General features: G+C 39.7%; 1 protein-coding gene across 1 annotated transcript in view; it reads left to right on the plus strand.

Moving 5' to 3' along the window:
• The window catches only part of LOC137049459 (thyrotropin-releasing hormone-degrading ectoenzyme-like), a 164,880-nt gene that overhangs the window by 131,527 nt on the left and 20,500 nt on the right, over positions 1 to 12,853 (plus strand). The window contains exons 13-15 of the mRNA XM_067427978.1: positions 5,898 to 6,045; positions 7,894 to 7,991; positions 8,218 to 8,325. Coding sequence (XP_067284079.1) covers positions 5,898 to 6,045; positions 7,894 to 7,991; positions 8,218 to 8,325 — 354 coding nt within the window. The remainder of the gene's footprint in view (positions 1 to 5,897; positions 6,046 to 7,893; positions 7,992 to 8,217; positions 8,326 to 12,853) is intronic.

Raw genomic sequence — 12,853 nt, forward strand, 5'->3', positions numbered from 1 at the left:
TAGAGGTGAACCAATAACTTTGGATGCTCTGTTAATGATGCGCTGCAGTTTCTTTCGGGAAAGTGTATCTAGACTGCCAAACCAAACTGTGATGGATGTGGTGAGGATACTTTCAACGATGGCCGTGTAGAAGCGGAGCAGTAGATGAAACCTTACTCTAAACCTCTTAAGCTGTCAGAGATGAAAAAGTCTTTTCTGGGCTTTTTTGTAGATATGATCTGTATTGATCTTCCATTTGAGGTTATTGCTGATATGCGTCCCAAGGAATTTGAATGTATCAGTGATAAGAGATAGGTTCACCATCAATGGGTGCGTTCTTAAGCCGATTATGCCTAATAAGGCGACAGTGAACATGGTTATGTAAACGCGGTAACCTGTTTTCTTTTATCGGAGTAAGGTCATAAATGGCATAAGCATAAACTGGTCGGGACAGGTAGTTTTTTGTCTCTTACCTTGATTTCATGCTGCATGTAAACGCATTAACCTGCTTTCTGTCTGCTTATTGAAGTGCGCATGCGCGATAGGTGACAAAAACACAAACTAAGAGCAGATTTAAACGCATCCAGACAGAGCGAGCTAGCGTTTTACATGAAATAAGGACATATATCACAAACGCAGACTCTTTTAAGATCCGGAAAATTGTAAAGATGTGTTCTCTTCTCATGCAGTAGAAGTAGAAGAGGTTCAGTCAAAACGCCTCATCTGGAACTTCATGAGGGATAATATGAGTCATAAATCTTCTGCTGAATCTGATACAGTGCGCGCTTTATTTAAAATCACAACTGACGTAACATTTGAAAAACTCTGAGTCAGATACGAACATTATTATTTTTGACGTCACTACATGGAAATAACCCGGTTTATTAATAAAGTCATGTAAACATGGTTTACTTGCATTGTCAGTTTACTGGTTTGCACCTTCACACACAACACCTCTGCACTTACTCTTGATTTGGGGACAGGAGACCTGTCTGTCAAATAAATGTTAATAAAATAATTTACGTGTTTTTTGTAAATTTTGTTGTAAATTTGAAAAGTAATGCATTACTTTAATAGTTACTTGAAAAAGTAATCTTATTATAAGTTACTTGTAATGCGATACCCCCAAAACTTTTGGTAATAGGGTTAGCTTCAGGTGGAATATACACACAGATCATAATTACTGACGTCTGCATTTGACAGTGAGGTATTCAAGGTGAGGTGAGCATACATGGGCGAGTTCTGTAGAGATTGTACACCAGCGTTCATTGATCATTATGCAAGTACCACCACCTTTAGACTTGCACGATAATTTGGGTGATAATCTATCGGCACGGAATAATGTGAAACCTGGAAGTGTTACCGCTTGATCCAGCCAGGTCTCTCTCAGGCAGATGGCAGAGCAGTCACTGTAGTCTTTGTTGATTTGTAACATGAGTTGGAGTTCATCCATTTTGTGCCGTATGGATCTAACATTTGACAGCAAAAGGGCTGGGAGTGATGGCCAGTAAGGGCGTCTCCTGAACCTGGCAAAGGTTCCTGAGAGGCGTCCTTTTTTTGGTCGGCAGCCATGGTGTTGAATGACTTGATATATTTAATTCCTGTAATTTCTCCAACAAGGACGTAGATAAACCCGGATCACTGTAAGAAGTGTATCTGAGGTTTAAGAGCTCTGATCGAGTATACTGGATTAAGCAGGACACTTCACAAACAAATAGAAAAGGACAGACAGGAACACAGCATGTACTGTGGCAAGCCTCACGGCCGCCTCTTCCTAAAATCAGACTAAACAAGGGAAAACAAGAACAGGAACTAAGGCAAACTACAAATTTAAAGACTACAAAACAAAAGGAACACAAACAGGAAATATATGACACTATATCGTGTTTAAGAATCACAGAATGAAGATAGTGTCAGAATGCAAAAATAGTCATTTTCATTCAGATTTTCAAGCAATTAACAGTTTCTGTTAACAGTCATCACTGCGATCACCAGCTACTTGTCTTGACACACACCGTTTTGAACTTCCATAAAAACGCTGATCTGTTTCTAACCTGACATTAGCATCATCAGCAGGTTGATAAAGACAGAAGCTTGTTTGTTTCGTGGCGCTCGTGAAACATCACAACACCTGTCGACGATTCTGTTGACACATCTCACACATCTGCGAGAAAAGAATTAAAGAACAGTGCCAGGAGACTATTTTGGTTACTTTTCCATATTATTTTCTTTTGATGTGATAGTTTTTGTGCACGGAGTGAGCTTTAGTTTGACTCTGAGTCTCAGTGATGGAGCTTCTTAATAGGCCTGCTTGAAATGCTCTGCTCAAGCTTTGTCTAAATGAGCTACAATTACAGGCCAATTTAAAAGTCAATGATTTATTTAAGAGACGGTTATGCTATTCACGAGTAATTTCAATGTCACTGACGCTTGTGTGTGTGTGTGCTTTTGTAAAATATAAGGACACAAATGTGTATAATGACATGGGTATGACAGTTATTACAAGGAGTCAGTGAAATATGAGGACACCATGTCCCCACTTTTCAAAATGCTTATAAATCATACAGGATGAGTTTGTTTTTTTTAGAAAATAAAATGCAGAATGTGATGGGTAGGTTTAGGGATATGGGCAGTTGAGAATATGGTTTGTACGGTAAAAACCATTATGCTTATGGAATGTCCCCACATTTCACAAAAACAAACGTGTGTGTGTGTGTGTGTGTGTGTGTGTGTGTATGTGTGTGTGTATGTGTGTGTGTGTGTGTGTGTGTGTGTGTGTGTGTTCATGTTTTTCTATCGCGGTGGACCTATAAATGGAGGTCCCGTGAGGAAACAAGTTTATAAATCTTACAGAATTAGTTTTTTTTTAAAGTTTTTTTATGTAAAATGTTTTTTCACATGCTTTGTGATTAGTGGGTTTAGGGGTCTGGTTAGTGTAAGGGGATTGAATATACAGTTTATACAGTATTATGGAGAGTCCCCACAAAGATAGTAAACCAGACGTGTCTATGTGTGTGTGTGTGCGCGTGTGTGTGTGGCTGTCAATGTTTGTGCATGTGTGTGTGTGTGTTCTCACGTCCCAAAAGCCTGAGTGTGATCTGCTCATTCATTACTGTGCTTGCCAACAGTGGGGAAAATGTCAGTGCCTCATGATATTTTTATGTTCATGCAGTGTTCTTTTATTTTTAATGAATAGTTCCCCTGAATAATTCAAAAATATTTTTTTTTTATGGAAAGGATCAACTAAATGGCCTTATTCCAGTCGCTGTTCTCGGAATGTTGTAATAATGGAAGTGTCTCTAAATATAAATGACAGCATTACGAAGCAATGTTTTTTTTAATTCCTGATTTTCCTTCTGAAGAAGAACCACACTTGATATACTTTAATATTTTATACACACTTTATCATTTTGTCTCTGTTTTAATACTTTAATACAGTATTAGATGTGATATGGCCACCATTAACTAATGAAATCATTGCAGTAATTTATGAGCACTAAAGCTAGATTGCAAACACAACATAATTAATGCATAGGCAATGTATAGACTGAAAAGTTCTTGACTTTGTCAAAACTGCATACTTCATGTGTTGTGTGCACATCAATCCTGAGAGCATTGGATATTTCCATGTAATCGTTGTGAAAGAATGACAGCCGAGGAGTGTTTCAAGAGCCTTGGCATCATTATAAACTGATTGTTTATTTTAATAAAATTTTTGCTCACAGTTTTATGTTTTATAGTTAACTGCAGTTTCAATACTATCAATGTATGGAAATCATTCTACACACCAAAACTTGAAAATGTTAATCATTGTTAAAACTAAATTATGGTCTTCAAAACTGTAACCTGACATGGTCATACTCAATTCTAGTCAGAATATGAGTCTGAAACTGCTCCATTGGGCTGTGATTATGGGGCGTGCTTAGGGATATGCCTACAACCAATCAGAGCAACGAAGCGACGCATTGTAAAATGTCAACAGAGCTCAACTGCACTATGTTGCCAAGTCCACGTTTTTTTTCCGTGGGTTGTTTTCTATGTCCGCGGGTTGAAGCGACTATTATGTGATATATAGACCCATGAGTGCAAATTTTAGCTGGTAACCTTGCCAAAATAACTCACATTTTACCCCTCAAACGCTATTTTTTCCCCAGAGAACCCCCTGAGAAGCTATTGTGTAGGGCTAGTAGTTGGTGGGTTTTGTTGTAAAATCTTGGCAACCCTGTCTGCACGTGCGCTCAAAACAGGCTGGAATACACGATCTTTGCCGGTGTTGTAAAAAAATAAAAGAATTTAATGATACACAGAGTACTTACCCAACATGATCATCATTTCTGTGAGAAATTGTGAAGGTGAATGCATATAAGAACAAGCTCTCCATTTAGGATTCGAAGAAATATAATCCAAGCGCCTTTGATGACGTGCATGATTACGTTAGTGTTGATCATCTGTCCATCATCATCTAAACCCCGACCTGATGATCTCATTGGTCCGAACAGTTTCTGTTCAGAGATACTTACTCCTCTATGGAGCGAGGCCAGACCAAACCGCCTGACCTAAACATTTTGTGGGCGGGGCTAAGTTCGGACTGGCATCCAGGCTTTCAAAACTGTTTAATGAAAAGAGTAATGCATGCCTGAGGTTAACAGCTACTCAGCTTTGGGTTTGCACTGAATGTCAATTATTCCTGACTTTTTAGCTTTTGCTCATTTTGTGAAATATTTTGGCTGTTTTTAAATATCATTGAGCAAAGATATTGCACTAATATGCATTTTGATGACTCCCCTTCCTTCTTTAATACATTAACAGGCTGTTCAAAGGAAGAAGAGCGGTTATTCCTGATCTTAATTAGGCACAAGCTTCTTTGAACCCTTTGAGCTAAAAATTTTCTCAGTTAAACATTTCTTCATTTACCTTTGCTCTATATTCTAACTGCATTTCCTACTTCACCATGGATATGTTGAAAATAGCTTCTAATTCTTAACATCCTCAATTGTCTCCTGCTAATGTTAATGCAAATCAGTTTGTCTGGAAATGTTAAAAACCTCATTGGGCAACAGTGGGTGTCTGCGAGCAACTGTGATTAATGTCCCAATTAAATGTGTGTTGGGTGAATCTGTCCTCGGGATTTTAATGAGTCCGTTTTCCAAGTCTGATCACTTCCTTTTTCGCCTGACCTCTGATACGGGGCGCTTATGTGCCCTGCATGAAATTATAAGAAATGAAGATTAATTTCCGGCATTATGAGTCAGAGTAAGGCCTTTGAGCTGGAACATAAATATGATCTCAACTAGATTTTACTTTTTCCAAGGGGTGCTGTGATGCGTTGTGGTTGCTAAAGCGTTCTGATTTGGAGCCTTATCCCAAAAAAAAAACAAAGCATCTGCCGATTTGTACAGCCTTGTCTTTCTAATGTTTTTGCTCTAGGATACCGGCCACTTGTCTTTGTTTCCGCTCTCGTGGGAAAGTTGTGGGAGTTTCTAAAAAGAACGAAGGAAAAGTCGGTAGAACAAAAATAAACGGAGAAGCACTGACGTGTGGCCTAGAAAGATAGTCTCATTTGACTAGAGCCCAAGGTCCTGCTGAAATACATCTGGGATTTGATGTGCACCTCTAAATGACAGTGGATATGTGCTGTTAATGCTCATGTCTGTGTTTTAGAAGAAATCTTATGTTTTATGGATTTATGCAAATTGAACACGACTGTTAGCCGTACAGGAGAAGCTGTTTTTTTGTTTCTTACAGCACATTATGACTCCCCACGCAGAGCACAATGCCTGGCAGTTATTCTAAACGAATAATGATGAACAAAATGAACTGTTTGTAATCAAATGTTAACGATGTGTCTACCGAAGGGGAAATATTCTGAAAATGTGCTTCTGTGTCTTATCCTCTTATCCTCTCCCTCTTCTTTCTAGAGCGGGGTATTTGCCCCAAAACGTTCCCCTGCAGATGATCTCCTATTTGTCTCAGGAGACTGAGTTTCTGCCCTGGCACGCTGCGAGTCGAGCTCTTTACCAGCTGGACAAACTCCTGGACCGCACTGAAGACCACAGCCTGTTCAGCGTGAGTTTGGTGTCTGTTGTGTTTTAACCTTGACTAATGCTGTAAGAAAGACACCGCTGATCCAGCAGCACGTCTCAGGTGACTCGACAGATCGAACTGAAGACTTCTTCTGATCTTCATCCAAAACAACAGTCCAGTCCTGTTTTAGAAACTCATACGTATGAATAACAGAGTGAGATCTCCACCATCGGCTCACAATACCACCATACTCGTAATATTTCTTTAGCTGAAAGTATGCATGTTGTGAGTGGTATGCCAATTTCCAGCTGCAAGTGTATAATGAGGGCGCCCTGTGTGAAATAATGTTTCCCACGATGCAGTGCACTTGACTCAACCTTCCATTTCCAGTGACGAATGAAACCTGCACTATATCAACTGTTTATCTGCTTCTTCTAGATATTATTTGATCGGACTGGGAAATATTAGTCATTTGCCAGAATAAGAACTATTTAACCATTTTCTGTTTTTATAACTAGTATGCAGAATGCAGTGTATACTGTTCAGTGTGCTAGTATTTCACTCACCGTCTCTGTTTCTCCGGCTTCAGTCTTACCTGTCCACCTGCTTTCATATTCATTTATCACTTTGTTATTCAGAATAGCACTCGCACGCCTACCCACAATCCCTCAGTGTGCATGAGTCATTTCTGCCCCTCCTCTGTAACGGACGGCCCTTTAGTGTCGGCAGTGAGTGTGTGATGAATTTAATGGCATCTTCTCTCTGTAACTCTCATTTATTGTGTGTACTGTGAGACAGAGCAGATGTTTAACATGTAATGCAAGACAGGAAACAGCTGGAGCAAATTAGTAAGGTGCCTTCAATTCATGTGACCAGGTGTCTCAACCATCAGTCCAAACCTGTGTGTGTGTTCATGTTTTTCTATCCCGGTGGAGACTTTAACTTGAATGCACACTGACTCATTGGGACTGTGAGGTCCTAAATTGAGGAAACAAACATATAAATCATACAGGAATCACATTTTTTTCAAAGATGTAAAATTGCAGAAAGTTTTGTGTGATGGGTAGGGTAAGGTTAGTGTGAGGGGATAGATATACGGATTGTACAGCATAATAACCATTAAATCTATGGAGAGTCCCCACAAAGATAGTGTGTGTGCATCACTAATCGTCAATCTCTGTTACTTATCACTCAATTTTTGTATTAACAGCTTTATAAACACACCTAATCAGTTGTACGGTCCAACCCAATATGGAAAACAATGTCCTCTGTGTTTATGTGCTTTTATCCGTGTAAGTGTGTGTTAAGATTTGAATTGCGGAGAGGCAGGGTCTAATTGTGATCATTCACTCGTCTCAGTAAGAGGGCATGAAGGAGAGCAGTCATGCTAAATTAGCCATGACATTACCTGCTGCGACATTTCCCTCAACCGTATGCCGAGTCAAAACACACACGCACGCACACACTTATGCTGTTTATAAACAACACAATTTATTCAGCATTTCAATCAGCATTCTCTCTCATCCTCTTTTAACAAGGACTCAGCATCTTCTGTTCAAATCTTGTGTAATTATTTGGCCAGACAGTTACATATGTAAATATTCTAATACGTTTTAAAGCTAAAAGCTAGTTTATAAAATCTTAAACATTTACGAATGACCCATTTTTGCTGCTTAGTTTTCATAAATGATGTGGATGTAGTCGGGAGTGAGCTTTTTTACATTTACAAAGTACAAGTATGAATACAACACACAGTTATTTTAAGAGAATTGTCTCTCCGCTTGGCAGCCAGACTCACTCATTTTTGTTTGCACTTCTGTCTGGTTTTGCTTTCCTTGTGTTTTATTGTTTTTCTTGTGTTGCTTTGCTTATTGTTGTTTTGTTCATCAGGACTATGTTCTAAGACAAGTGGAACCGAAGTATCACAAGTTGGGCTGGCCGACCAGTTCCCCTGACGGTTCCTTCATGCAGACGGCTTATCAGGCCGAGTGAGTCTTGAATTTCATCCTTCTTGAATTATATATCACAGTTATGAACTTATATGTAGTCTAAGTAAGGACACCGAATTGCAAAGTGTAAGCCCGACATTTTCCACTTCAGAGATGGGAATGACCTCAGTAGACATGTATTTAATTTTTTATTTTCCTCTTCCTCCGTCTATAACTTCCTGCTGCTGTACTTCCCTGCTGGTATCCTTCCCTCGCTCCTCCTCAGAGAGTTGCAGAGAGAGGTGATCATGCTGGCCTGCAGTTTTGGAAGCAAACACTGTCACCGCCAAGCTGTGACTCTCATTTCAGACTGGATTTCCAGCAACAAGAACAGGTGAGCAAATTTACAAAGTGACACACACACACGCACACTTTTCGGGTCACCAGCATAAAGTATGTTGTTAACACGGATTAGCATAGGATGCTGGTGTTCTGGTGAACCAGTGTATGTTTTGTATGCTGTGACCAGCTTGGGTTGCTGGTGGACCAGTATATGTCTTTTGCGTGCTGGTATGAGTCCAGCAAGACCACAACAAAACTTATGTTAGTGCTACATATCAGTTTAGTGTTTGTAGTTAAAGATCGAGACAATTTTCCAAATGAATTGTGTTATACAAATACTGCTTAGTTTTTCAAATGGTTCCAAACTATAGGGAGTGAAAATGACACTCAACCAATGTTGGGTAACACTTTACAATATGGGTGCACTAATATGCATGAATTCATGCTTAATAAATGCACAGATAATTATTAGTTAATGTATGACTCATGAAGAGCTAACCCATTTATTAATAATCACTGCATAAGCAAATAATGAAGATTCTATATGATTACTAGATTAAGTAATCATCAAACATCAAAATTTACTTGTTGGGCCACATGACTATTAACATATTACTTAATCAATTAAATTAAAAATTAGTCATGTGCCCCAACAAGTAAAGTCATAACATAATGAAACCTTTGTAAATCATTAGCTAATGATTAATTAAAGCACAAAACTGGAAGTTGAAATGCATGGCTTTGACCTGTTGTGGTAATTAACACGTTAATTTTAATTATTAGTTAATATAATATGTTATTAAGGAATTATTACATTATGACACATTAAGCTCATAACTATTTAAAGATTACTTAATCTGTTAATCATGTTGAATGTTCATTAGTTGCTAATGAAGTAATCATTAATAAATGGGTTAGTTCTTCATGAGTCATACATTAACTCATGATTATCTGCGCATTAACTAAGCATGAATTCATGCATATTAGTGCACCCGTATTGTAAAGTGTTACCCAATGTTGCAGTTAGTAAAATAAAATAGATTAACACTACAAGTGACGAATGAGCATTAGTGATGACACCTGTGGTTAATCACTGAAGATAAGAGGAACAACAAGAACAGAAAAAAGAGAAGAGATAAGCAGAAACACGACAACTTACAACTTACAGCCACACAGCCTTAGATGAAATCATCTGCAGATGTCACCAGAGGATGATTAAAATACTCCAAAAAAAAAAAAAAACAGCATTGCCATATTCACTTAATACAAACCAGTTAGGCTTTATTTCTTTCATACACTCAATTGGGAAAAAGTTTCATATACTCAAAATAAAGTTTTTAGCAGCAATTCCATAGGACTATTTAAAGGGGGGGTGAAACACTCAGTTTCAGTCAATCTCATGTCAATCTTGAGTACCTATAGAGTAGTATTGCATCCTTCATATCTCCGAAAAGTCTTTAGTTTTATTATATTTGTAAAAGAAATTTGGGCTGTACTGAGTCTTTCCGGAAAAAACCGAGCACCTGGAGGCGTATCGTGTGGGCGGAGCTAAAGAATGACGAATGCGCAAAGCGGTGACGTCCTCAAGCGTGGAGAAACCCTTGCTATCGATCTCAGCTAATAGATATGATCCAGAATCTAATTCGGAGGCTGAAATAGAAACAGCAACAGCAGGACGTCCGTCTCTGTGGTAAGTACTGTAGTTACTCTCAGTTTATGAGGACATGATTCGGTTTATGGACTATTGTATGCGACCAAACCTTAGTACCAAGCAGAACGGTTTTGCACGTCAGCCTAGTGTAACGTTGTAAGTTACATAGAACAGTAATGAATGAATCCGTTAGCGCATTTGAATGACGAAGCACGCGATCGTGTCATTTACTGATGTTTACATAAGCGACGATAAGCAACAGTACAGACATTTGAAGCAGGTTTACTCACCGGCTGCTTCCAAAGCAGGACCGAACCTTTATCGCTGGGACGGCTCAGTCAAAAACACACTTCTTGGAGTGTGGAGATCCACTTTGCGATGCGACTGATGCATTTCTGCGTTCAAATCGGTTCAAATGCAGCGCTGCCTTCCCGGAATGCTGTGCTGAAGCGTTGAAGTCGCTTAATGTCAAAGTGGAGGAATGAAGTGGAGCGCGGCGCGGACTATAACCGACATTAGTGTTCACGGACGACTGGATCTGCAGCTGAGAGAGTATTTACGGCCGTGCATTTCCTCTCTCGCGCTAGTCACGCGCGCGCGCACCCTACCGGGAGAAGATCCCGTACGGCCCATACAAGGACCTTCCGTTCTATTAACGTCAAGTCGACCCATACTCGAATTTTTTTTTTAACACAGAAATACTCCATCAAACGTCCAACATTAGTTTTTGAAACTTTGTCTATGTTTAGGATGGGAGTCCAAGTCTTTAACAGTGTAAAAAGCTCAGTATGCATGAAACAGCATTTCACCCCCCCTCCCCCTTTAAGGTTCCCAAAGGACCAGAGAACAGTTCTTAAAAGGACTGTTTTCTTTGTGTGACAAACATTTTAATGATTTAAAGAGCATTTTTTTCAGCCACAATGGATGTTAAAGGTTATTCATGGAACCGCTGATGCCAATAAAGATCCTTTATTTTCTAAGGGTGTATGGTATATGTACAAAGGCTGTTATAGACTGTTTGAAGACACCATTATGGTGATTAATGTTCCCTTTAGTTTGGCCCTTGGCCATTAACTTTGTGGTTGAATTAATTCTCTTTTTAGCAATTGATGAAAGTGCATGCTATCACTATTTTCAACAATATAGCCGCGTTTCCACTGCAGGAACTTTCCCCAGGAACTAGGAAGTTTGAGGTGGTACTCTGTGTGTTTCGACCGCAGGAACCAGGGTCTAAATGAAGTTCCGGGTAAATATTTCCCCCTCCTCCTTTCCCCCTCCTTTCCCATCCTGCTCGCAAGGTAGTACTTTTTCAAATTTTAGGAACTTTCGAGGGTGGGACTTGGGCGCTGAACATGCTGATTGGTTAAGCTCACGCAGCATTGCATTTCAACCCGCGTTTTTAAAAGTCTTTTGCGAGGTTCGTTCTGCGTTCAGTAACTATCAGTATTGCTCTTTCTGTCTGATGGCTCGCGTTCGTCTCAGCAATCTCACGGTCAATATTCGTAATAGCTGATATAAACAAATGTTATTGCCATTTTAAATCTAGCTTTACAAGCGTTCAGAATATGCTTTAGCGTCAGTGCTCTTTTCAGTCACATTGTTAATTACCACTTTAGTAAACCAATATATAACCAGCAAAAGCAGCGCTGCTTGAATCTCTTCCTGAATACTTGTTATTGTTGCAGACGTCTAGCACAAAAATGATTACCGTCCGTCGCTGACTGGGAGGAGCAGTTGCGCACAGTCCTACATCACCGGACTAATTTGCTTAATCTTCACGGAACTTTAGACCGCAGTGGAAATGCAGACAGCAGGTCTGGGGGGAAAAAGTTCCTGGTAAAAATTGTTCCGGGTAATTCCGGTGGAAACGGGGCTTATGTCATGCTCCTGACCACACCGACATACCTTTTACTATTTGTGCACTTTTTCAAATTCAGCTGGATTTTGACATATGTGACTTCCCAAGTAAATATGAAATTAACAGGTTCACACATTCATTTAATTATATTAAAAAGAAGAAAGGTTATAGATATCTGACGTGCTGTGCGGGGGGGGGGGGGGGGGGGGGGGGGGGGGCTCCGAGCTCGGGTATTTGGCCAGAGTATCTCCCATCAGCTTCTCCATTTGCTTGAGGAGAGCATGGATATGCCAGCACATCAGCAATCCAGTACTATACCAGCATAAACCAGCCTGGACCAGCACTATACCAACACTAAACAGCATAATCATGGACCATGGACCATGCTGGATTTTTCAGCAGGGAACCCTGACCCTAAACACAACCCTTGCAGAAAACATGCATTTTTACATTTTCAAAAAATGTGATTTGATTTATAAGCTGTTTTCCTCATTGGGACCAAAAATATGCCCACAAGGTCAAACATTTCTGGTATTTGTCCCTGCAACATTGTCTTGCTAGGACCACACAAATGAGCTTTTGATGTCAAGCACAGCTTCTTCATTTTATTTCTAAAATCATATATACGAATATTGTACAAACAAACAAAAAATGCTTGGATATCGTTTAGTATGTTCAGCCCTGCCAACATTCATACAGTAGGAGCTCTATTCCAAGTGTCCATGGAAACACACATTTGTTCATCTAATTTGTTTTCCCTGCTGCCTACAGCAATGTTCGCATGCATGTATGCAGTATCACACTGTCAAACACACCAAGCCACCGGCAGGCTCTAATGACCATAATGGAGAATAAACAGGATTGTGGGGGTGTGTTGGTGTGTCTGAAGAAACGGTCTTACCCTGCACAAGATATTGTGTTTGCCCAGTTTTTAGGAAAGTATTTTTTGTGCCAAACAGTTGGCCGCACGCCTACAAACACATTAAAGACCACACACACAGTTCATCACACATTAGCAACCTCAAACACATTGGATATTTGCTTGCTGGCTTCAAAATTGTGCCGTAAAAT

The sequence above is a fragment of the Pseudorasbora parva genome, chromosome 20 (genome assembly GCF_024679245.1).
Source record: "Pseudorasbora parva isolate DD20220531a chromosome 20, ASM2467924v1, whole genome shotgun sequence".
Taxonomy (NCBI): domain Eukaryota; kingdom Metazoa; phylum Chordata; class Actinopteri; order Cypriniformes; family Gobionidae; genus Pseudorasbora; species Pseudorasbora parva.